A 27,776-nucleotide genomic window follows, 5' to 3' on the forward strand; every position below is an offset into this window, starting at 1 on the left:
CAAATTTAGCATTGGAGGGCAGCGTGGAGGGTGAAAATCGTAGAGGGAGACCAAGAGATGAATACACTAAGCAGATTCAGAAGGATGTAGGTTGCAGTAGGTACTGGGAGATGAAGAAGCTTGCACAGGATAGAGTAGCATGGAGAGCTGCATCAAACCAGTCTCAGGACTGAAGACCACAACAACAACAAATGTAAAGTCATTGCAGTAATTGCCTGTTCAATTGTTTCATGGTAGCATATTTTATAAGACTTTTATCCATTGTGGATGTGGAGCACTGCGACTGTGGTGTGAACAGGTTTTCAGAAATTACTGCAACCAGTCGCCTTTTATGTAGATGTATTTTATTTAACCATGACCGGTTTCGAGCTGCCTAGCAACTCATCATCAGATGGTGTATACATTTAGTGCTTTTTTGTACCCATTGTGTGGGTGGTTGAGTATCTGTGGCTAGACAGAAACGAGAACAAATAATCGCTACATGTGGTACAGTAACACGAAATATTTACAGCATAATTTATGTTTAACGTATAAGAGCAATTAATCACTACATGTGGTACAGTTACATGAAATATTTACAGTTTAATTTACGTTTTGAGGTGTTACTTACAAATAAATCTTTTTGCAGGTATATATATCTCTTTTAGGACGTATTTTTGAAACCATTGTGTCTTGTTTTTCACAATATCACAAGTTAAAACTTTCACTAGATGTATATTATTATTATTATTATTATTATTATTTTTTTTTTTTTTTTTTTTTTTTATGAGGCACTGTTGGAAACATATATCTCGTTTTTCGTAAACATCGCTGAACACACTTAGCCACAGATACGAATACAGGATTTACACATTGTAAACAAGCCAAAGATTGCAATATAACTACAGTATCAAAGATTTCAAGTTGACCAGAGGCATTATTAGTCATCACACACACACTGACAAGAGATTTGTCTTTATTGCATAGAAAATAAATGTAAATTAGCTTAAACTAGTAAAATGTTTATTTATAAATTAGCTGTGCAATTTAACAGGTATATAAAACTAGATTTTATACATTATATTTCAGTTACATTTAAGATTATTGGTATTGAGAGTATTATGACAGCTAATTTCTTGCTCCTTCCATTGGCTGATCATGGTATATGATGTCTGGGATGAGAGGTTGATGGTTAACTTGAAATAATAAGTAATGCTGGAACTTGTAAGGGTGTGGAAAAGGAGTTGGCGGTGGGGTGGGGGGGGGGGAGGTGGTTGTATAGGAAAAAGGAGAGGGGGGGGGTTGAGAGGGTGATGTGGAGAGAGAAGAGAGCTGAAGGGGGGGGGCAGAAGTGGTACAAGCTTTTATGTGTGTGTGTGGGGGGGGGGGGGGGGGAGGGGGGGGCATTTTGTTACTGAATGACTGTTTAGTTTTTTAAGTTCAAAGAATCCTTAAAATTCTGAAAGAAGGAGTTATTCGCCATTTCTGTCTGCTCATTTAAAATGGTATGTGGGGAATTATGTTTGTGGGTAAAAATCTCTAATTGTTCGAGAAGATCCATCTTGAATCCCTTGTCTACAGTGTGTAGGATTTGAAGGTTAGTTTTAATGTCTGTTATGGAATGTTTATTATCTGCTAGATGGGTAGCAAAAGTGGATCTATTTAAGTTGTTTAGGCGAAGTGCATCAGTGTGCTCTTTGTATCGCATCTCAAAATTTCTACCTGTTTGCCCTATGTAGTAGCAGGAGCAGCTGTCACATCTTAATTTATATATACCAGATTTTTGGTAGGGCGTGCTGGCTCTTTTGGTGTTGTGGACTATTTTGTTCTGTATTTTGTTGTTAGTGTGAAAACTTATTTTGACATTATGTGGTTTGAATAGCTTAGCAAGTTTGTATGAGATATTGCCGAGAAACGGCATACAAACGAATTTGGTTTCTTCTGCTACTGAGGTCTGGCTTGCTAGTTTTGCTTTGTTAGATATAATGTTTTTATCTAATTTTTCAATTATGCTTGGGTCATAAGCATTGTTTGATGCTATTGTTTTTAATATATTGATTTCATTAATTTTTGCAGTAGGATCAGCTTGAATTTTGTTGATACGGTTAAGTGCTGATTTGAAAAAAGCTAGTTTATGCTGATTTGGGTGGCATGATGTATTGTTTATTATAACATCTGAAGTGGTGGGTTTCCTATATATCTGAAATTTATGTTTGTTGTTGTGATGTGTTATGTTTAGGTCAAGAAAATAGATACCTTTTTGGGTTTGGTGTTCTACTGTGAACTGTATTTTGGGGTGAACATTATTAAGTTTACCAGCTAAGGCCTCAATTTCAGTGGCTGTCCCATCATATAACAACAGGGTGTCATCAACATATCGTTTATAATAAATGATCTTGTCTGTTTCTATTGGGTTTGCTTTAAAGAATTTAATTTCAAGATCATTAATGTAGATGTCAGCAAGAAGGCCAGCTAGACTACTGCCCATTGCTAGACCATCATGTTGAATATATATTTTGTTGTTGAAGGTGAAGTAATTGTGGGACAGCACTAATTCAAGTAAATCCATCAGCTCACAGATTTCCATGTCACTTAACTTTTTATGTTGTAATAAGTTATTTTTTATTATTCGAAGTGTGTCTATTATAGGTATGTTTGTGTACAGGTTGACAATATCAAGGGATGCAAAGTTAGCTGCATTGGGAATGGAAATTTCTCTGATACTGTCAATCAAATCATAGGTGTTTTTTATGGAATAATTGGTTGGGAATGTATAATATTTCTTGAGTATTTCATGCAGTTTTTTAGTCACTTTGTACCCTGGGCTATTTATGGAATTCACAATCGGGCGTATCGGGTGTCCATCTTTATGAATTTTAGGTTGTGATCTAAGCTTTGGTGCTGTAGGGTTCATTATAACACATTGTTTGGCTTCAATGGATGTCAGCAGAAAGTTACAATTTTTTAACATGTCTTTTATTTTAGCTTGGTATTTGGGAGTGGGGTCAGATTTCAACTCAGTTATGTTGTTGTTCTTGAAAAATTCTAGGGTTTTCTTAATGTAATCAGACTCGTACATTATCACGGCTGTGCTGCCTTTGTCAGATTTAACAACAAGGGCACTACTGTTTGTTAGCTTTTTGTTAATTTGTTTCAGTGTTGCAGATTCATCATGTTTATTACTATGGAGCCTTTGTGCATCTATGGTTTTCTTTATTATTTTGTTTGCATCATGGGCTAGAGCATTTTGATCATTCTGATCTAGTTTTGATGTTATACATGCTATTTTGGTGTTAGTTATTAGGTCTTTAACACTGTTGTAATCAAGTTTTGTGGCAATATTATGTTTAAGTCCCTTATTTAACAAATTTAATTCTGTGCTATTGAAATTAATGCTTGTTGTGTTAACTACTCTCTCAAAGAATTTATGTTGCACGGGAGGGCATTCATTTGGTGGAATGGGGGATTTTTTGGCAATCAGGAGTGAGAGCTTTTCTTTTTGTTTATGTGCAATTTTCAACATCTCTTTATGCACATTTAGTTGGGTTAGATCTAAGAAATTCGTGATTTGGCTTAGAGTGAGATAGTTGCTTAACTCTAAGTGCAGCATGTAGATGTCCCTGTTTAACAAGTCTTTTCGTTTGTAATGTGATCTAATTTCATTTTTGATCCATACAATTTCACATTTTCTCTTGGCTGCTTGTGCAGATTCACTCTGGTCTTTAACTACAACTCTTATGTAATTAGGAGTTACATTCTCTAAGATACATTGCTTATTAAATTTGATGGCAAGAATAGTTTTCATTAGTTTCACTTTGCACTTCCTGTATTTGTTCATTGTTCCTTTTACCTGGCTAGGTAGCAAAATAAGACTTTTATCCATTGTGGATGTGGAGCACTGCGACTGTGGTGTGAACAGGTTTTCAGAAATTACTGCAACCAGTCGCCTTTTATGTAGATGTATTTTATTTAACCATGACCGGTTTCGAGCTGCCTAGCAACTCATCATCAGATGGTGTATACATTTAGTGCTTTTTTGTACCCATTGTGTGGGTGGTTGAGTATCTGTGGCTAGACAGAAACGAGAACAAATAATCGCTACATGTGGTACAGTAACACGAAATATTTACAGCATAATTTATGTTTAACGTATAAGAGCAATTAATCACTACATGTGGTACAGTTACATGAAATATTTACAGTTTAATTTACGTTTTGAGGTGTTACTTACAAATAAATCTTTTTGCAGGTATATATATCTCTTTTAGGACGTATTTTTGAAACCATTGTGTCTTGTTTTTCACAATATCACAAGTTAAAACTTTCACTAGATGTATATTATTTTTTTTTTTTTTTTTTTTTTTTTATGAGGCACTGTTGGAAACATATATCTCGTTTTTCGTAAACATCGCTGAACACACTTAGCCACAGATATGAATACAGGATTTACACATTGTAAACAAGCCAAAGATTGCAATATCAGCTCTCTTCTCTCTCCACATCACCCTCTCAACCCCCCCCCTCTCCTTTTTCCTATACAACCACCTCCCCCCCCCCCACCGCCAACTCCTTTTCCACACCCTTACAAGTTCCAGCATTACTTATTATTTCAAGTTAACCATCAACCTCTCATCCCAGACATCATATACCATGATCAGCCAATGGAAGGAGCAAGAAATTAGCTGTCATAATACTCTCAATACCAATAATCTTAAATGTAACTGAAATATAATGTATAAAATCTAGTTTTATATACCTGTTAAATTGCACAGCTAATTTATAAATAAACATTTTACTAGTTTAAGCTAATTTACATTTATTTTCTATGCAATAAAGACAAATCTCTTGTCAGTGTGTGTGTGATGACTAATAATGCCTCTGGTCAACTTGAAATCTTTGATACTGTAGTTATATTGCAATCTTTGGCTTGTTTACAATGTGTAAATCCTGTATTCGTATCTGTGGCTAAGTGTGTTCAGCGATGTTTACGAAAAACGAGATATATGTTTCCAACAGTGCCTCATAAAAAAAAAAAAAAAAAAAATAATAATAATAATAATAATAATAATAATATACATCTAGTGAAAGTTTTAACTTGTGATATTGTGAAAAACAAGACACAATGGTTTCCAAAATACGTCCTAAAAGAGATATATATACCTGCAAAAAGATTTATTTGTAAGTAACACCTCAAAACGTAAATTAAACTGTAAATATTTCATGTAACTGTACCACATGTAGTGATTAATTGCTCTTATACGTTAAACATAAATTATGCTGTAAATATTTCGTGTTACTGTACCACATGTAGCGATTATTTGTTCTCGTTTCTGTCTAGCCACAGATACTCAACCACCCACACAATGGGTACAAAAAAGCACTAAATGTATACACCATCTGATGATGAGTTGCTAGGCAGCTCGAAACCGGTCATGGTTAAATAAAATACATCTACATAAAAGGCGACTGGTTGCAGTAATTTCTGAAAACCTGTTCAGCATATTTTATATGTTATGAGTGAAGAACACACAAACACTTTTCATATAGATTTGTTGCTAATTATTATGTTATTATTTGCAACTTTAAAATGTTCACTCTTAATTTCTGCTCTTGGTTTGGTGACTATTTACTTTAGATTCCAGCACTATTTTATTCATGCTGTAATTTATAAATTGTATTTTTCAGACAAAATTTGTTGATAACTTTACCAGAGTTGCTGGTATTCCACATCCATTTGAACATGGCGAAGACAGATCTGTCATAGTTTTTGCAAAGACACAAGAAGAACAAAAGATTGCCCTTGAAGCCGGAGCAACAGTGGCTGGTGGAATGGAGCTCATCACAGATATACAGGTTATTTGCCACCTATTTTCTGTTTAAATTATTTTTCTGAAAATCAAAACAACAATGAAGTTGTGTTTTTCATGTGTGTTTACACAGCTATGTGCAAATGAAGAAAATTCATAGATTTATTTAAGCTCTTGTAGGGTAGAAAGTTATCTGGAACTATTTCCAACTGGTATTTAAGGTTTTGATGCTATTAAATTACCACATTCCAACATAGGATTCAGTCATATATTCCTTTAGAAGTTCATTTGTTTAGCATTTGTGTGCTAAAGTGATATACTTCTCTAGAATACATCACCTTCTCAAAAATGTTGGTAAGTAATGTTAGCAGTGAAACAGGTCAGTAGTTATTGACATCCGTCACATCCCCTTGCTTGAAGAGGGGTTTAACAACAGCTTATTTCAGTCTCTCTGGAAAAATGCCTGAAGTTACATATTTCAGGTAAGACTGGGGTTATTATATGGGAACAGATTTTTAGTACTCTATTGCAAACACCATCAAAACCAAATGAGGTTTTATTTTTGGAGAATGTATAATTTTCTTAATTTCAAAAGGAGAAGCTGGTGATACATTCATATGATTGAATTTCGTGAAAGTTACATTTTCAGCATACTGCTGTGATTTTTCTCTCGATCTCTTCGTCCCTATACTTTCTACCATATTTAAGAAAAGATTTTTAAATACATTTGCTAGCTGCGACTCATCATTTATAGCCCTTCCATTCAGTTTAATAGTAATGTTATCCTGTTATGCAGATGGTTGTCCCGTCTCTCATTTTACTACATACCACATAGCCTTAAGTCTGTTGTCAGAGTTACTGATTTTTGACATTATGTGGATGTTCCTTGATTTTTAATAATCTTTTTTTAGTAATTTTGAGTAGTTTCTGTAGTGTGTAACTACTGCAGTATCCTACTTGTTCTTATCAACAGATATGTTCCACTTTTCCTTTCCCAAGATAATTTAATCCTTCCTGTGATCAATGGTTTTTTCAAGGCTGTTTATTGTCCTTTCTGATTAGCTTATGTAGAAAGCTATTTTCAAATAATGATATGAATTTACCATCGACTAGATTAAATTAAATGTTAGCATTTGGCTCATTGTAAATTTCATCCCGTTTCATCTCCTGTGAACTATTTTTAAAAACATTTGTCTTAAAGTCATTAATTACTCTAACTGATTTCCACTGAGGAGTATCCATACTGTAAGACTTTAGCTTTGATCAGGGGTCTGGAATCAGGATGGTTCCTCCTAATGCTGGCCCTTTCATGGATCGCTTGGAGGAGGCCTTTCTGGGATCCATAAGCCTTCATCTCCTAGTCTAGTTTAGATACATTGATGCATCTCTGCCATATGGATTCATGGCAATGCTGACCTTTTGAAAATTTTTGGTATCTGTAAGTACTTTCTTCCAATTGAATTTCACATAGTCATATTCCAAATCTCATGCCAGTTTCCTTGATGTTGACTTCATCTTCATTGAGGGTCAGCTCCAAACATGTCCTCACATTAAACCTACAGTACTTAACATTTTGTCAGATGCCACCCTGCTTTCCTCCTCCTACAGCCTTGGCATTTGATGCATACATATTTGTTCAGTCTCTGCAGTATCCTGATGAGACTCTACATTCTTTCTTCACCCGTTGCCCACTTTCGGGCTTCTACCACTGTGACCATCCCCACTGAAAAACTTGCGTGATGTACTCTCCTACCACCAGCTGTAATTAGCACAACAGGGAGAGCCACCTGTGAAACGACACATCTTGTGTACCAGACGTTATGCAGACAATGTCAGGCGTTCTATATTGGTATGACTACCCATCTGAATTCTCCCTGCAGGCACCAGTTTCTCAGAACATAACAGGTAGGAACTAGCTTTACAATATGTGTGTAGTAACACTGTTCACGTTTACGTCGCACTTCACTTAGCGTAGACCGGGACTGTGTCCTAGGCATGCCCGATGTTAACTGACTGGGCACGGCCCGTGCTGCCGGAGTTGTTGTTGTTGTTATGCCGGCAGAGGTCGCGTCCGAATTCTCGCGTGCCCTCTGGTGGACGGGACTCTACTTGCGGCAACTACCGTCCGTGACGCGCCGTGCCAATGTGCGCCTCCCGCGATCTTTCTGGTGGCTACTGCACTCCTCCTCCTTCGGGGGGTGAAGCCACTGTGATCCACTGCATCGGAAGGTGGAGCGTCGGGCAGGAGCGATGACCCCCACATCCATTGGGTGGCCGGAGTCGAGGGGATCTGCCAACCCTCGAGCCAGAACCTTCGAATACGGCTGGAAGTGACCCACACGAAGAGGCCCCCGTCGTCCCACAACCGAAGCCCGGGACAGAACGGGCGACAAGCTGTCGAACTCCGGATCCTGTTCCACCTCGGGAGGGGCAAGACCCAGCGGCGGGGACGAAGGGGAAGGGACGACCACAGGTGAACCAGCCTCCTGAGAAACCGGGCCTGGTAGGGGGGCCGGCTCCCGCTGGGGCATCTCGAACGATGGTGATGCCGGTGCTGGAGCTACTGGAGGCTGCCAAGGCTGAGAACCATCGCCGTGCGACAGAGTCACAGTGGGGAGAGGGGGTAACGTCCCCTGTGAAACCAACACAGGTGCTGGCAATGGGGAAGCCGGTGTCCGAGAGGTCGGAGGGTGGGTGCCCGAACGTGGACGTAGCTGATTTTGGTGACGACGTACCACCCGGTCCCCCGCCTGCAAGGTATAGAGCCGGCGGCCATTTCGGCGCAGGACCACCGCCGGTATCCAACGTGGATTGCGACCAAACCCACGGGCCCAGACCGACATACCCAGTGGAAAACCAGGTACTCCGTTTTGTGAAGACTAGTGAGGACCAGGCTGGAGGAGGTGCAGCAGAGTCCTAGGTTGACGCCCATGGAGGAGCTCTGCGGGGCTGCGTTCTCCCATTGGTGTGGTCCGGTATGCCGTCAATAAAAACGTCAATGCTTCCTCTGCAGGAAATTCGTGCACATACTTTTTCATCTGCATCTTAAATGTGCGCACGATACGCTCGGCTTCCCCATTCGATTGTGGATGGAAGGGGGGAGAGCAAACGTGCCGAATACCGAAGCACCTACAAAAATCCTGGAAGGTCTGCGAAATAAACTGCAGTCCATTGTCCGAGACCAGGGTGATTGGCAGACCTTCCATAGAAAAGATTTTTGCTAGTGCCTGGATTGCAACTTCTGAAGTGGTTGAGGAGCAGCGAACCACATATGGGAAGCAGGAATAAGCATCAATGACAATGAGCCAAAAGCCATTGAGAAACGGGCCCGCAAAATCGATGTGAACACGTTCCCATGCTTGGGTTGCCGGCGGCCATGAAGAGAACGCTGCCCTGGGAGATGCTTGTTGGCTCGCACACTGGGAACAGGCGGCCACCAAGTGCTCAATTTCTCTGTCAATACCGGGCCAGTACACATGTCTGCGAGCCAAGGTTTTAGTACGGGAAACACCCCAGTGCCCCGCATGTAATAACGTGAGGACCTCCCTTCGTAAACTTGCAGGAACAACCACGCGAGGAGCTGTATCATCGGTAGCCAGAAGGAGAACTCCTTCCAAGACCAAGAGGCGGTCTCGTAGAAGAAAATAATTACAAAGAGGGTCAGAGGCCCGGCTCGGAGGGCGGGATGACCACCCCTGCTGAATGAGGCAAACTATTTGCCGGAGAACCGGGTCAGCTGCCGTTTCCCTGGCGACTCGAGAACTAGTGATCGGGAAGCCGTCAACCGCTTGGCGGGACGCCACATCCAAATGAAAACACATAATCTCCTCTCGATCGAACATAGGATCCGGGCCCACCGGAAGACGGGAAAGAGCGTCGGCGTTGGCATGCTGTCCTGTAGGGCGAAAATGAATGTCATAATGGTACTTAGAGAGGAACAAGGCCCAGCGCTGTAGTCTGTGGGCCGCCCTATCCGGAATCTGAGAGGCGGGAGCAAATAACGATATTAACGGCTTATGGTCAGTGATTAACTGAAACTTCGTTCCATACAAGAAAGGGTGAAACTTGGTAACAGCGTAGACAATGGCCAAAGCCTCTTTTTCCACCTGGGAGTAATGGGCCTGCGCGGGACTAAGCATTTTAGACGCAAACGCCAGTGGTTGCTCGGAACCATCTGCGTTGCGATGGGCCAGGACCGCCCCCACCCCATACTGCGAAGCATCTGTAGCCAGGACCAACGGCTTATGGGGATCAAAAGTAGTCAAACAAGGGGCTGACGTGAGGAGGCCCTTCAACGAGGTGAACGCTCGCTCGCATGCAGGCGACCAATCAAAAGGAACACCCTTGTGCAGGAGGCAGTACAGGGGGTGGGCTATAGTGGAAGCCCTGGGAATGAACCGGTGGTAATAGGCTATCTTGCCTAAAAAAGCTTGTAACTCTTTCAGCGAAGCGGGCCGAGGAAGGTTGACGATACCTTGGACCAAACTTCCTAGTGGCTGGATGCCGTGCTGAGAGATGGTGTAACCCACATACCCAATGGACGGTTGGAAGAAGGTTGACTTACGCAGGTTGCAACGCAAGCCCACAGACCTGAATTTGAGAAAGAGGGTGCGAAGGTTGTGCAAGTGTTCCTTCGTGCTGCGGCCTGTGACAATTATGTCATCCAGGTAATTAATACAATGAGGGATTGTCGATGTGACATGCTCAAGATAACGCTGGAATATTGCCGGGGCACTGGATATTCCAAAGGCCAACCGCTGGTATTAGTAAAGGCCAAACTGGGTGTTGACGACCGCCAGCCGTTTGGAGCCCTCATCAAGTGGTATCTGATGATAAGCCTCCGACAGATCGATTTTCGAAAAATATTGGCCTCCCGCCACAGCGGAGAACAATTCATCAGCACGAGGCAAAGGATAGGTGTCCACCACCAATTGGGAATTAATGGTGGCCTTGAAATCACCACAAAGACGTAATTTTCCTGAGGGCTTCTTTACAATAACGAGGGGTGAAGCCCACTCACTGGAAGAAATAGGAAGAACGACCCCTAAGGCTGTCAGCCGGTTGAGCTCTTCCTTTACCTGAGGGCGGAGAGCCAAGGGGATCTGCCTCGCGCGTAGAAAACGCGGGCAAGCCGACGCCTTCAACGTTAAGTGAGTTTCAAAATCTGAAACACGCCCCAGGCCCTCCTCAAAAATATCTGGAAAGTCTGAGATCAAAGATTCCAAGGATTGATAGGGAACGTCTTCGGAGACCAACTGTATGGTGTCAGCGATAGAAAAACCGAAAGCTTGAAAGGCATCCAGGCCAAAAAGGTTAGCGGAGCTCGCATCACTGACAACAATAAAAGTAATAGGTCGAGTGACTGATTTGTAAGTCACGTCGGTAGTGAATTGACCCAGTAGGGGAATGAACTGTTTACCATAACCGCGTAGACGCCGGTAAACTGGCGCCAACGGGGGCGATCCAAGGTCGGAATAAGTTTGTGCATTCAAGGACGAAACTGCCGCGCCCGTATCTACTTGCAGTTGTAACCGGCGCGACCGAACCGACACCTCGATAAAGAGTTTGCGTGCCGATGCGTCGGGAGCCTGGCCCGATGAAACTTCCTGAATGTCAACGTCCATGTCCTCTGTACCTGCTTCCTTCGATTCTTTTGAGGCTGAGCGGCAAACTTTAGCAATGTGACCTTTTTTATTACATTTGCGACAAACGGCCCAACGCTGGGGGCACTCTGACCGATCGTGATGTATATAGCACGACGCACAGGAGGGCAACAGGGGCCGGCGGCCAGAATTCTGTTCACGCGCCGTGCGGAAGCGGCCGTAACGGCCGGATTGTACCGCTCGCACGTCGTCCACCCCGGACACAGTGGACGCGGCCGCGCCGCCCTGAACCTCCGCGACGTCGCACCACGCTTCCAGCTGTTGACCTACTGCGTGAGAGACTTCATACGATTGAGCAATGGACAGGACTTCCTTGAGGGAAGGGTCTTCTAACTGCAGGGCCTGTTGCCGGACCTCCCTATCAGGGGCCGAACGAACAATGACGTCGCGTACCATAACGTGGGCATACGACTCTCGCGACTGCTCCATGACAAAGTGACACTTGCGACTAAGACCATGCAGGGTAGCGGCCCACGCCCGGTAAGACTGATGGGGCTGCTTCTTGCATTGATAGAACTCGACCCTAGCCGCCACAACATGCGTGCGGCGGCGATAATATGAAGACAGCAATGAACACAATGCGTCAAAAGACAAGGACGAGGGTTCCTGCAACGGCGCTAGCTGCCGCAAAACTTGATACAGAGAGGGAGATATCCAAGACAAGAAGAGAGCACGACAGACCTCCGCATCGGCAACATTAAACGCCTGGAAATGCTGCCGAAGGCGATGTTCATATGCGTCCCAATCCTCCGCCGTCTCGTCATACGGGGGAAAGGGAGGAGGGAACTGCGCCAGAGCAGACGGCGTGGAGAGCAACGCCGGAAGCACTTGTTTCATGGTGGCCATGAGCTCCGTCTGCTGCGCAACCAAAACTCGCACCAAATCCTCCATGCCGTGGAGAAGCTGCGAAACCGGAGCAACGACGCAACACGCGAAAGAACGACCCTACTCGTCGCCAATTGTGAAGTAACACAGTTCACGTTACGTCGCACTTCACTTAGCGTAGACCGGGACTGTGTCCTAGGCATGCCCGATGTTAACTGACTGGGCACGGCCCGTGCTGCCGGAGTTGTTGTTATTGTTATGCCGGCAGAGGTCGCGTCCGAATTCTCGCGTGCCCTCTGGTGGACGGGACTCTACTTGCGGCAACTACCGTCCGTGACGCGCCGTGCCAATGTGCGCCTCCCGCGATCTTTCTGGTGGCTACTGCAATGTGGTTGGCTCTTGTCACCTGCTGGCCTCTAGCGGTGTTAATTCACTTGTATCCGTATTTATTTTCAATAACTGTCCCTTTTCTTTGTTCCATTTTACTGCTTTGTTTTCCAACCTGTCTTTTTTTCCAGGTATCCCTGTCTCACTTATTATCCTATTTTACATCTTTAACTTCTCAGGTTTTCAAATCTCATCTGATGCAGGTACCAACAGTCACCATTTCCTTCTCATCGTATCCAGTAAGTCTCCCTTGACTTGGGTTTCAGGGTGGCTTTTCTAGTTTTCTGTAACTCTTCCCATTTCCTAAACCATGCCAGTCCTTTTCCGTCATATCTCTTCCTTCCCCTGTTAGAAGGAGACACTTGCTATGAAACCTTATATATTTCCACAATCACAATCCCCCATCCAGCCACCATTTGGTGGTGAGTAGATTTTCTATCCATCCTATTATTTTATATTTTCAAACATGTACCACATACATAACATTTTGGTGGCTGTTTGTTATGTACCCCAAATGATGGGCATCACTGAAGTATAAAAAGTGGTTCAGTACCAACAATTCTTTGGCCTGTCTGATTGACACACACACACACACAAACGCAACTCATGCACAAAACTGCAGTCTCGGGCAACTGAAACTCACTGTAAATTGAAATAATTATGTTCAAAGTATGTTGTACCGTAGCTTGATTTGTCAGTTAAGTAACCTTAATAAAATATTGTCCTAATCACATTAATTGGTCAGATGGTATATCTGAGATGGTAGCCCTGTAAGAGCCATTGTGGAAGAAACAGCGTAGTATTTCTTTTACAGAAGTTCAAATAACACTTACTGAATGTCATGTAATTTGTATAATGTATGTTGTTCAGTTTCAAAGACCACTCAGAGCTGATATTCTTATTGTGATTTGCAGAATGGTAATTTGTCCATGCAAGATTTCAAGTACGCAGTTGCTCATCCAAGTATCCTACCTGAGTTAGCATCTGTCAGAGGACTCTTTAGGCGGAAATTTCCAAACATTAAGAATGGTAAGGAAACATTTTTCGTCAGTTTATAGACCATGTTTTTGTTACACTATATGCAAAACAGTAGAATAATGCTTTGGAATTCTTGGATACTCTGTCAATTTACACTTAGGCTACAAATCCATTTGGAAACTGAATCCACAGCCGGTGCTAGGACTGTTTATGTTCCTAATTGCTTTATCCACTTTCAGCAAATTTTTGTATTTGCGGAAAATACGAATTTGCACTATGCTGTGAGGTCATTATTAAACTGTAGGTCCACAGTAACTGGCTGGGTAAATCATTTCAAAGATTCATGGAAGGAAGATCATACCACCTCCAGTAGTGTCACATCTGCTAAAGCACTCTGCCCACGCCACATTACTGGAGCTGCTGTAAACTGCGGACATTACACCGTACATTGAGGCTTCATTCCCTTCCATTCCCAGATGTGAACTGTGAGGAGCATTACCGTGTGGCTCTTCATGAGCTATTGATAGTATGGCTGTATCTTGATGGTTGCTTTGGAAATGATATGAACTAGTTTTTTGAATCTTCTGTGTGGATTTCAATTTGACTTTAGTGTGTTCAGAATTTGCTGTGTTTATATTATTCTGCCTCAAGCCAAACAACTGGTGAACATTTACACTGCCCATCTTTGTATAACCTCACTGCCTGCAAATGTTCCAACACATTAAGGATTCATCATATAAGTATTATGGTATAGTTCATGCAAGTGTTTTATAAGGCAATTCATCACTGCTGCTTCTTTCAAGACATTTACACAAGTGTCATACTTGTGTAAGAGTCCCAGGTGCAAGTTTGTCCCATAGAATCTCCCAATCTCCCAGCACATCTTATTGTCGTAATACTTTAGGATTAAGGAAGACCACTCACCGAATAGCTAGCAATACAATGGCTATTCCATAGATGACTAGCCCTGATAGCTATGAAAGTCTGTAAATGTTATGAAATGGTCAACACACAAAATGGGCTCTGTGCATCAATATTTGAACTTGAGTAGACCCACCACTGGAGCTCCAGAGAAGGGGTGCTCGCATATCATTAGCACTGGCACTGAGTTTTCATGACAGGACCCTCACGCTGTGGTGGTGGCTGTAGGAAATGCGGCGGTGTAATTGGCAACACACATGCTTTAAAGTGTGGGCAACCGGATAGCAGCGATATTGCAGGAGGGATGCCGGTTTGCCAGCTAGAAATGTGGGAGGCACGGGTGGCAGGTGTACGGACTGTCGTCATTGTAGCAGCTGGTGGAAAGTGGCACACACTGAAAGCGACATGAATTGGGAGGAGGTGACAGGACAAAGGGAGGGGAAACAGTTGCATGGAGGGTGTGGGGGCAGTGGGTTACCTGGGATTGAGGCCAGGGTGATTCGGGAGTGGTCTCAATCTCAGGTAACCTACTGTCTCAGCCTCCTCCATCCTTCAGAGCTCACATCCCCACATCGCCTTTAGCATTTGCCACTTCATGCTGGTCGCTACAATTGTGTCAGTCCACATACCCGACACCGCTCCCTTCCACATTCCTAACTGGGAAACCGACCTTTTTCCAGGCCATTAACCACCCATCCCCAGTCTCTCTCCCTGCCTCTTGCCTCCCTCTCCCTCTACCCCCCTCTCCCAACACTACCTCCACCTACTGCAAAATAGCGTTAGCACTGTCACTCAATCTGGCACACCGTAGGGGCATAGGCACGTGTGAGAGTGTGGTGTGTTTGTGTATTTTACTCTAGCTCGTTGAAGTATAACTCTGACAAGTAGCAAGTTTTCCTCCTTTTCTGTGTGCCTGTCGGCAGCTTGACGCTTCTGCTTTTCTTGACATGTTGCCAAGTGGCAATTAATCTATGACAACTGAATAATTATTATAATATTTTATTGCAGTCTGTCATTGCATTTGTCTTTGTAATGATTATCAGTGTCGTTCAAATATTGAACGTCTTCAGATCTGTTAAGACAAATGAATGACATTCTTTTAAGTTTGATCTTACATTACTAATCTGTAGCAATAAAATATAATAGTGTATACAATACTCATTGCAGTTGTGGAGTAGCCCATCTGTTTTATGTGCTGTGTCCCCAATGTCCTAATACACCCCTATGCCACTCCCACCCCCAGACCCCTGCCACAGGTGCGAGACCTGCCCAGTCCACCCACCCAGCACAACCTACTCGTGTCCTGTCACAGGCTTATCCTACCCCATCAGAGGCTGGCAACCGACCAGGTGTCAGCTAGAATGAATGGCCACAGCCAAACCGTTGCCAAAACAAGATGGAGCACCCAGTGGCACAACATGTAGCAGAGCAGAACATGCGAGCTTTCAGTGGCTGCTTCACAACCCGTGCCATCTGGATCCTCCCCATCACGGTCAGCTTCTCTGAGCTGCGCAGATAGGAGCTATTCTTACAGCACATCCTTCACTCCTGTAACCTTCCTGGCCTAATTCCGTACATTATTTTCAAAAATTGATTATTTTCATTGACACGTTGGGAATCTTTTTAAATACCTGGTGGTACACTTAAAAGCATTTTGCAGTGCTGGACTCAGTATTTCTCTAAGATTTCTTTACTTCTACATCATAATTCACAATTATGTATTCAATAGCAGAAAGTGGTAAATCACTACTTACAAATGGTGCTGAGCTTGATTTAAGTAGTAATGGGTGAGGTCCAGTATCCTAGAATTTTAATGTAGTAGCAGGAAGGATTTAATCTCTCAGTGATATCCAGCATTGTGTCTTGTTACAGTGCTTTTCTTTTTTTAGAAATGATTTTGACCTTGGGATACTAACATAGTGAGTGAAGAACTGAAAATAAAGAAGCTATAGAAAGTTCAATTTAATATTGCCACTGTGAGGACTGTTTCTATCAATCTTCCTGGAAATTAGAAATCTCGTTCCATTGATGAACAGATGATTCCTTTTTCAGGAAAGAGTAATTTGAAACAGTTTGTCAAACATAAATCTAGGCCTGTGGGTTTGGCGGTGGGAACTATGATTACATCAACTTTGGGTCTTGTAATGGATTTAAAAGAAAATGCTAAGGTGCTTCAACAAATCTGGAAGGTACAGAGCTGGGACTTGGTTCATCCATGATTCTTTGGCTCCAACAGGCCATTCCTCATGGAAGCTGCTTGCATTTAGACATGTGTTTCATTGTAATTCCCTTGTTGGAGAAAGTAGTTGACACGGAACATCATGGAAAGGGAAGATTTATAACAAGTAGTTTAGGAGTAGTAAACTTCTGTGGTATTTCAAAATAAAAAGAGGAGAACTGATATAAACTGCTCGAAGTGATGCAGTTATTTTTAGCACGATGGAAAGATAGTAATTGCTTTTTAATGGCATCTGTGTGTTTTGTAATTCACCCAGAAATCAAGATACAGCACTGGTTCAATAAGGGGAAGAAATACCATGTTCTCTCTTTTGTAAGTGTATGTAACCAGTCAGTGTGTGTAGAGAACATCTGTCGTCAACAAATAGGTTGCTACTGCATCTAGTGTAGGACAAAGAATTTGACTTTTAACATCATTCTCCACTTCTTCAACTTTGCTACACTGAAAATCTGGATGAAATACAGAATAGCCACAAGAAAACAGAATTTTTCAGAAATTTTATTAATTAAGATTATTAAGGAGTGGATGAAATTTTGATTGGAAATTGCTGAAGCTTTACTGGCAAAAGGCCTGAATTGGACAAGCCTTTACCTGGGCCACACAAAAAAAATCTGAAACTGCAGTTGTCCAAGCCTGGTTCCTTGTAATGATAAGAGATTAAATTGTTAAAATCATTTCCCAGTGATTGATGGTGTAATTTCTCAACAAATATGTAGACTGACATAATGTATTAGCAGAACCAAAATCCACTGCAAAAAAATATGGTGTGCATTTGTCTTTTGAACCACAAAAATGTTTCAAGCAGTTTAAGATTTAGAAGTAATTTGCTCTTAATGTGTTAGATTACTGTTAGGCATTTTTCATTGATTGTTTGCTCCATGCCGCCATTGGATAAGCAGCTGTCAGCAGCAAGTCGTATACTCTTAGCTCACTTATTTGTTACATAGTTTAATTCTTAATTTCTTTGCATGTTTTTGGGTACTTGCATTGTTTAATTCATAAATTTCGGGCGTATTATTGTATTTGACAGTTGTAGCATCGCATTTTAGTACCTGAATAGTGTAAAATCGCGTAGTCTCCTTTTGCCACCGAGCAGTGTGTCAGCAGTTCGCAAGCAGAAGCATTACTGCATTTACTAGGCAATCTTGTATTTTAATAACCGTTTAAATTTTGTGTCGAATTGTTTGTGCTCTCTGTAGATTAGTTCAGACGTTCTTAGTATTTAGCACGGACAGGTACTGCGACTGCTGAGTTGGCATCCCTTCGCTCCCAGCTTCAGGCAGTGTTGGCTTCGGTCACACAGCTTGAGGCTGTTGCCAATGGGCATCACTGTGGGGGTCCGGACGGGGGTTTGTTGGAGGCGACCAGCTCGTCCCATGCATCCCCCGATCGGTCTACGGCTGTGGCTGCCCGGGATACTGCCCACATTGAGGCTGACCCCTCACCTGTGGTAGAGTGGGAGGTCGTCTCAAGGTGTGGCAGGACAATCGTGTATAAAAGGAGCTGTAATGAGAGAGAGAATCAGATGCGCCAGCAGTTGCAGCATGTTGACGTTACCTGAAAAGGCGCTTTTAGTGAAGCTATATTATCAGAATCCTATCGCCATAGGAAGGGGATTCAAATGGGTAAAGGTCCGTTGACAAATGCAGCTGTGGTGAGAATGATTTCAAAGTTCGAAGCCACGGGTTGTTTAGATGATAGACCCCGTAGTGGCTGACCGAGCACAAGGCATAATGCTGCTGAGACAGTTCAGGAAGAAATGGAGACTGTAGCAGGTTCATCTATGCACGGGGAAGTCAGCGCTCGTGCAGTCGCACGTCGCACCGGCATTCCATACAGTACTGTTTGGTTGGCACTTTTTTTTAATTCTAATAAAACCCCATGTCATTCCAAGCATGTGTGTCAATTTTTACCTCTCTATCTACATTATTTCTGTGATTTATTCAGTTTTCAAATTTATACTGACTTTTTGATCACCCGGTATATCTACTTTTTTTTTAAAACTTAATGAAATAAGGTTTTTTAATATTTTTGCTAATGAAATTGTAGACTTTGAATCAAATTAAAACTAGAAGTTAATGCAATTAAAATGAAAATAAAATTAAAAAAGAGAAAAGGAAAGGCAGCAGGTGAGCTGGGGAGGATGGGATATCCTGGGCTTTGAGCTATGGTGCAATGTATTTTTTTATATATACAAATCACCGCTAAAGGTGGCAGAAGCTATAAATGACAGGATAAATTGCAGGGTAGACTTTAATTTGTAGTGTGGCAGTATAGACAATAAATCACTAAATCGACCATAATCACATTTAAAGTTTGCACTTTCAATTGTGTTCTAAGCAGAGTAACAGAAGCCTCTATATCTTTAAAAAGTATGTAGTATTGTATATAGAGAATAAGCCTAAATTTATCCACATTCATTTGTGTATGTGACTATAAGAGCTATCTGGATTGAAGGTGGGGACACCTTATTCACATTCCTCCAGAACCTCAACAACTTCTCCCCCATTTGCTTCACCTGGTCCTACTCAACCCAACAAGCCACCTTCTTGGATGTTGACCTCCGCCTCAGAGATGGCTACATCAGTACCTCCGTCCATATCAAACCTACTAATCACCAGCAATACCTCCACTTCGACAGCTGCCACCCGTTTCATACCAAGAAGTCCCTTCCGTACAGCCTAGCCACCTGTGGTCGTCGCATCTGCAGTGACGAGCAGTCCCTCTCTAAATATACCGAGGGTCTCACTGAAGCCTTCACTAACCGTAATTATCCTCCCATCCTTGTACAAAAACAAATCTCATGTGCCTTATCTTTCCAGTCTCCCGCCACCTCCCAAAGTCCCACAGTCCGGCCACAGAGGAGCATTCCCCTCTTAACTCAGTACCACCCGGGACTGGAGCAACTGAATTACATTCTCCGCCAGGGTTTCGACTACCTCTCATCATACCCTGAAATGAGAAATGTCCTACCCACTATCCTTCCCACCCTTCCTACCGTGGTATGCCACCATCCACCAAACCTACACAATATACTCTTCCATCCTTACACAACCTCTGCTCCCAATCCCTTACCTCATGGCTCATACCCCTGTAATAGACCTACATGCAAGACCTGTCCCATACATCCTCCTACCACCACCTACTCCAGTCCGGTCACTAACATTACCTATCACATCAAAGGCAGGGCTACCTGTGAAACCAGTCATGCGATCTACAGGCTAAGCTGCAACCACTGTGCTGCATTCTATGTAGGCATGACAATCAACAAGCTGTCTGTCTGTCTGCATGAACAGCCACCGACAAACTGTGGCCAAAAAACAAGTGGACCACCCTGTAGCTGAACACGCTGCCAAACATGATACCCCTCATCTCAATGACTGCTTCACAGCCTGTGCCATATGGATCCTTCCCACCAACACCAGCTTCTCTGAATTGCGCAGGTGGGAACTTTTCCTGGAATACATTCTACGTTCCCGTAACTCTCCTGGCCTCAACCTTTGTTAGTCACTGTCCTCACCCATCCAGCCCCCTCCCTGTCCCCATTCCACCACTACACAGCCGTCATTTCACCGCCACACCGAGTCTTTTAATTTTTTTTATTTTTATTTCTCTCCTTGCCGCTACTTACCCCCCTCCCCCCTCCGCACCTTCTCTCCCACCCTCCGTCTAAACTGAAACACTTCACTGTCCGCCACTCCCACCCTCCGTCTAAACTGAAACACTTCACTGTCCGCCACTCCCACCATACTATCCCTCCCCCTCCCCACCCCAGCCTCCTCCTTACCCCAACCCAGTCATCACTCCCATCATGCACTGGTGCTGCTGCTCGCAGCGTCATTTCAGCTCTCTGTGGCTGTAGATGTGTGTGTGTGTGTGTGTGTGTGTGTGTGTGAATCTTTTTATTGTGCCTATCACGGCTCAGTATCTCCTCTATATGGTAAGTAACAACTTTCCTGCTCTCGTATTGTTACATTCCATCCTGGATTTTCCATTGTTTGACTATAAGAAATGTTCAAAAAGAATCATCGGAGTTTGGAGTCATATAACAAAATAACACTTTCTTGAAACAGCTTTATGTGTACTACAGTTTGAAATGAGCAAATCTGAATTTTGTTAACAATTCAGTTTCATCTTTTTATCACTCTGATTATGCTGAAAAACAGTTCAAAGGCAAGGGTTGTCAGTATAAAGGGAAAATAAAAAGCCTATCATCTTGTTTCACACAAATATCAGAATATCATACAATGAAGCTTTGTTGTTCGTCCCTAAAAGTCCACTCAGTACGTGAGTAGAGAATTCAGGATTCCAGTTACCTCTGTCTGGTGTTTGTTGCAGCAGCATCTAACATTTAAGAATTTTAGGAGGCCATCTCCATTGGTCCTCCCCCCATGAACCATGGACCTTGCCGTTGGTGGGGAGGCTTGCGTGCCTCAGCGATACAGATGGCCGTACCGTAGGTGCAACCACAACGGAGGGGTATCTGTTGAGAGGCCAGACAAACATGTGGTTCCTGAAGAGGGGCAGCAGCCTTTTCAGTAGTTGCAGGGGCAACAGTCTGGATGATTGACTGATCTGGCCTTGTAACATTAACCAAAACGGCCTTGCTGTGCTGGTACTGCGAACGGCTGAAGGCAAGGGGAAACTACAGCCGTAATTTTTCCCGAGGACATGCAGCTCTACTGTATGATTAAATGATGATGGCGTCCTCTTGGGTAAAATATTCCGGAGGTCAAATAGTCCCCCATTCGGATCTCCGGGCGGGGACTACTCAAGAGGACATCGTTATCAGGAGAAAGAAAACTGGCGTTCTACGGATCGGAGCGTGGAATGTCAGATCACTTAATCGGGCAGGTAGGTTAGAAAATTTGAAAAGGGAAATGGATAGGTTAAAGTTAGATATAGTGGGAATTAGTGAAGTTCGGTGGCAGGAGGAACAAGACTTTTGGTCAGGTGATTACAGGGTTATAAATACAAAATCAAATAGGGGTAATGCAGGAGTAGGTTTAATAATGAATAAAAAAATAGGAGTGCGGGTTAGCTACTACAAACAGCATAGTGAACGCATTATTGTGGCCAAGATAGACACAAAGCCCATGCCTACTACAGTAGTACAAGTTTATATGCCAACTAGCTCTGCAGATGATGAAGAAATAGATGAAATGTATGACGAGATAAAAGAAATTATTCAGGTAGTGAAGGGAGACGAAAATTTAATAGTCATGGGTGACTGGAATTCATCAGTAGGAAAAGGGAGAGAAGGAAACATAGTAGATGAATATGGATTGGGGGGAAGGAATGAAAGAGGAAGCCGCCTTGTAGAATTTTGCACAGAGCATAGCTTAATCATAGCTAACACTTGGTTCAAGAATCATGAAAGGAGGCTGTATACATGGAAGAAGCCTGGAGATACTGACAGGTTTCGGATAGATTATATAATGGTAAGACAGAGATTTAGGAACCAGGTTTTAAATTGTAAGACATTTCCTGGGGCAGATGTGGATTCTGACCACAATCTATTGGTTATGAACTGCAGATTGAAACTGAAGAAACTGCAAAAAGGTGGGAATTTAAGGAGATGGGACCTGGATAAACTGAAAGAACCAGAGGTTGTAGAGAGTTTCAGGGAGAGCATAAGGGAACAATTGACAGGAATGGGGGAAAGAAATACAGTAGAAGAAGAATGGGTAGCTCTGAGGGATGAAGTGGTGAAGGCAGCAAATGATCAAGTAGGTAAAAAGACGAGGGCTAATAGAAATCCTTGGGTAACAGAAGAAATATTGAATTTAATTGATGAAAGGAGAAAATATAAAAATGCAGTAAATGAAGCAGGCAAAAAGGAATACAAACGTCTCAAAAATGAAATCGACAGGAAGTGCAAAATGGCTAAGCAGGGATGGCTAGAGGACAAATGTAAGGATGTAGAGGCTTGTCTCGCTAGGGGTAAGATAGATACTGCCTACAGGAAAATTAAAGAGACCTTTGGAGAGAAGAGAACCACTTGTATGAATATCAAGAGCTCAGATGGCAACCCAGTTCTAAGCAAAGAAGGGAAGGCAGAAAGGTGGAAGGAGTATATAGAGGGTTTATACAAGGGCGATGTACTTGAGGACAATATTATGGAAATGGAAGAGGATGTAGATGAAGACGAAATGGGAGATAAGATACTGCGTGAAGAGTTTGACAGAGCACTGAAAGACCTGAGTCGAAACAAGGCCCCGGGAGTAGACAACATTCCATTAGAACTACTGATAGCCTCGGGAGAGCCAGTCATGACAAAGCTCTACCATCTGGTGAGCACGATGTATGAGACAGGCGAAATACCCTCAGACTTCAAGAAGAATATAATAATTCCAATCCCAAAGAAAGCAGGTGTTGACAGATGTGAAAATTACCGAACTATCAGTTTAATAAGTCACAGCTGCAAAATACTAACGCGAATTCTTTACAGACGAATGGAAAAACTGGTAGAAGCGGACCTCGGGGAAGATCAGTTTGGATTCCGTAGAAATGTTGGAACACGTGAGGCAATACTGACCTTACGACTTATCTTGGAAGAAAGATTAAGAAAAGGCAAACCTACGTTTCTAGCATTTGTAGACTTAGAGAAAGCTTTTGACAATGTTGACTGGAATACTCTCTTTCAAATTCTGAAGGTGGCAGGGGTAAAATACAGGGAGCGAAAGGCTATTTACAATTTGTACAGAAACCAGATGGCAGTTATAAGAGTCGAGGGGCATGAAAGGGAAGCAGTGGTTGGGAAAGGAGTGAGACAGGGTTGTAGCCTCTCCCCGATGTTATTCAATCTGTATATTGAGCAAGCAGTAAAGGAAACAAAAGAAAAATTCGGAGTAGGTATTAAAATTCATGGAGAAGAAGTAAAAACTTTGAGGTTCGCCGATGACATTGTAATTCTGTCAGAGACAGCAAAGGACTTGGAAGAGCAGTTGAACGGAATGGACAGTGTCTTGAAAGGAGGATATAAGATGAACATCAACAAAAGCAAAACAAGGATAATGGAATGTGGTCGAATTAAGTCGGGTGATGCTGAGGGAATTAGATTAGGAAATGAGACACTTAAAGTAGTAAAGGAGTTTTGCTATTTAGGGAGTAAAATAACCGATGATGGTCGAAGTAGAGAGGATATAAAATGTAGACTGGCAATGGCAAGGAAAGCGTTTCTGAAGAAGAGAAATTTGTTAACATCGAGTATAGATTTAGGTGTCAGGAAGTCGTTTCTGAAAGTATTTGTATGGAGTGTAGCCATGTATGGAAGTGAGACATGGACGATAACTAGTTTGGACAAGAAGAGAATAGAAGCTTTCGAAATGTGGTGCTACAGAAGAATGCTGAAGATAAGATGGGTAGATCACGTAACTAATGAGGAGGTATTGAATAGGATTGGGGAGAAGAGAAGTTTGTGGCACAACTTGACTAGAAGAAGGGATCGGTTGGTAGGACATGTTTTGAGGCATCAAGGGATCACAAATTTAGCATTGGAGGGCAGCGTGGAGGGTAAAAATCGTAGAGGGAGACCAAGAGATGAATACACTAAGCAGATTCAGAAGGATGTAGGTTGCAGTAGGTACTGGGAGATGAAGAAGCTTGCACAGGATATAGTAGCATGGAGAGCTGCATCAAACCAGTCTCAGGACTGAAGACCACAACAACAACATCTCCATTGGTTCTAAAATACACTGAAGAACCAAAGAAACTGGTACACCTGCTTAATGTCACATAGGGCCCCCACGAGCACTCAGAAATGCTGCAACATGGTGTAGCACAGACTCGACTAATGTCTGAAGTAGTACTGGAGGGTATTGACACCATGAGTCCTGCAGGGCTGTCCATAAATCCATAAGAGTATGAGGAGGTGGAAATCTCTTCTGAACAGTACATTGCAAGGCAACCCAGATATGCTCAATGATGTTCATGCCTGGGGAATTTGGTGGCTAGTGGAAGTGTTTAAACTGAGAAGAGTGTTCCTTGAGCCACTCTATAGCAATTCTGGACGTGTGAGGTGTTGCATTGTCCTGCTGTAATAGCCTAAGTCCATCAGAATGTATAACGGATGTGAATGGATGCAGGTGATCTGACAGGATGGTCACATACATGTCACCTGTCAGAGTCATATCTAGATGTACCAGCAGACCCATATCATTCCAACTGCACTCACCCCATGCCATTACAGAGCCTCCACCAGCTTGAACAGTCCCCTGCTGACATGCAGGGTCCACAGAGTCATGAAATTTGAAATGAGACTTGTCCATCCAAGTAACATGTTTCCAGTCATCAACAAACGAATGTCGGTGTTGACGGGCCCAGGCAAGGCGTAAAGCTTCATGTCGTGCAGTCATCAAGAGTACACGAGTGGGCATTTGGCTCTGAAAGCCCATATCAATGATGTTTCATTGAATGGTTCACACGCTGCCGCTTGTTGATGGCACAGCATTTAAATCTGCAGCAATATGAGGAAGGGTTGCACTTCTGTCACATTGAATGATTCTCCTCTTTCGTCATTGCTACTGTTCTTGTAGGATCTTCTTCTGGCCACAGTGATGTAGAGATTTGACATTTTACTGGATTTGTGATATTCACAGTACTCTCGTGAAACGGTCTTACAAGAAAATCCCCCCCCCCCCCATTCATCACTACCTCGGAGATTCTGTGTCCCATCATTCGTGCACTGACTTTCAAATTCACTTAAATCTTGAGAACCTGCCATTGTAGCAGCAGTAACTGATCTAACAGCTGCACCAGACACTTGATGTCTTATGCAGGCATTGCCGACCGCAGTGCTATATTCTACCTGTTTACATATTGTATTTGAATACACATGCCTATACCAGTTTCTTTGGCACTTCAGTGTATATTGTGGGGAAATTTTATACTCACCAGGGAAGAAGGGCAAGAAATTTTCTGTTACAATTGTGTGGTGTGCATACTGTAAGACCTTCAGTACACACACCATCAGATTGTTTGACTTGTCGCTCTAACGAATTAAGTGAGTGTCAGCAATATGTCTCGTGGTCTTATCGTGGCGTGTTTATCTTCTGCCGTTAGGTCAGACGATAGAAATGCCACTTACACGCTTAGAGTAGTAGATTGACGGTGACCAGCTTTAAACAGAACTTGATTAATTTCACACACATTTATTAAAATAATAAAAAGCATAGACATTACGTAACTTGGTTCTGGATGCTATTTACAATTGACAGAAGTTTCTTTGGTCTGGGTACGTTAATCTTATTCTCACATATCTCTGATACTTGGCAAAGCATCTTCATGGCTATGTACATGAATATGGTAATCTTATTAGGCGCAGACTGAAACTTGACTATAGACTAGTGCAGACAAATGCAGACTGACTAATCGGAGGTCTGTACACTCGTTACAATATCTTGCGCGTTCAGGTATCACTGCAAGAGTGTGATCCGCGAGGAGAAAAGGCTCTACGTTAGCAGCAATCTCATTGGCTGCTTTACATCTTAATACGCGGATTGGCGGAAGCAGAATTTGGTCCATCTCTAAGGCAGTGCCATCTCGTAGTGCGGAGACGGACGAGTGCAGCGCCTGCGCTGTTGTGCTTAGCGGGGCGCGCTCTGGTGGGAAAGTTGTGTACGCGCTGACTACACGGAACTATGTACACAACAAATTGTTTGTTCATTTTAATGTGGAAGTAGGAGACAACTGCAGTACGAGAACCTCCATCTCATCGAACCCTTTCTGGAACCACAAAAGAAACAGTATTTATGTGCCTCAACTTCGGACTGCTGTAGACGATTTACAAAATCAGATAATGGCTGCAGTGGCAGTGGTGAAGCCAAACATGTTGGCACATTTATAGGTTAATTTGTTCTCTTGTACCTATTATAAGTGTCAAGCATCCATAGGTGCAACACTGAGCAGTTACGAACATTTTAAAAGTAACTTCAATCAAGTATCTGGCGAGATGATTAAAAACCATATAACCATTTTTAGCATGGAGAGCTGCATCAAGCAGTCTCTAGACTGAAGACCTTAACAACAACAACAACAACAACAACCATTTAAAAAACTGAAGATTCCTATTGAAACTCTGGTGTCAAACAGTAATTAACTTACAGATTCTGAAATTTTATATCTTTATTTTAATTTTACAAGTTGTGAAGCATTTTTCTCTTGCCATACCAAGCATTCAGCAGATCCTGTAAAGTAAATACACACACATCTTGATATACCAACCGTGCTGTGATTCAACATGAAATAAATCATAAAGAAGGAAGGGTAGAGTTTAATAGAGCACTGTTGTTCAGGAGGTCATTAAACGTACAGCTTAATGATGAAGTGTAGGGGAGGAAATTAGTGGTATGATTTTTAGTGAACCATCTCGCATTGGTCGTTAGCAATTAGGGAAACTGCAAATTTGATGTACCTTCACAAATGATATTTGATGTGATGTACATTTCATCTCTAGAATAGCTGAATTATGTTTCATGTCCAATGCGTACAAAGTTATGGTCTGCTGTGTTATTGTAAATGAATTTAATTATGGTAATGTCTGTAACTTTCATTTTTAGGTACTCTTGGGCCAGATATAGCAGAGATTGTTAAAAGATTTGCACATGGGATTTGCTATACAGCTTCAAGAGATGAACGTGAACTGGATTATGGTACAATAGAAGCACAGATTGGAATTGTGAGTATTGCAGAATCTAATTTTACCTTAGAATACAGTGGAAGCCATTTTTGTTAGAAGCCCATTTTCGTCCTAGGTGACCATTATTTCTAGTGAAGTAAAAGTACTGGTACATAGCCAAAAATGAAGCAGATACAGTATAGCAGTATGCTCACTAGGTACTTGTGACCATATTGCTCTCACTCACCCCCCCCCCCATCCCCGCCCCCACCCTCAGAAATGGTACTTTATTGCTTTGGAAATGTCAGTGGGCACACTATTTAGAAGTTAATTTTAATGTACGGGGATTTATCCAGAAA

General features: G+C 42.5%; 1 protein-coding gene across 1 annotated transcript in view; it reads left to right on the top strand.

Annotated features, from left to right (window-relative positions):
- The window catches only part of LOC126195308 (39S ribosomal protein L1, mitochondrial), a 55,263-nt gene that overhangs the window by 16,935 nt on the left and 10,552 nt on the right, over positions 1 to 27,776 (top strand). Inside the window, exons 4-6 of the mRNA XM_049933869.1 lie at positions 5,665 to 5,832; positions 13,576 to 13,690; positions 27,359 to 27,477. Of these exons, the coding sequence (XP_049789826.1) occupies positions 5,665 to 5,832; positions 13,576 to 13,690; positions 27,359 to 27,477 (402 nt within the window). The remainder of the gene's footprint in view (positions 1 to 5,664; positions 5,833 to 13,575; positions 13,691 to 27,358; positions 27,478 to 27,776) is intronic.

The sequence above is a fragment of the Schistocerca nitens genome, chromosome 7 (genome assembly GCF_023898315.1).
Source record: "Schistocerca nitens isolate TAMUIC-IGC-003100 chromosome 7, iqSchNite1.1, whole genome shotgun sequence".
Taxonomy (NCBI): domain Eukaryota; kingdom Metazoa; phylum Arthropoda; class Insecta; order Orthoptera; family Acrididae; genus Schistocerca; species Schistocerca nitens.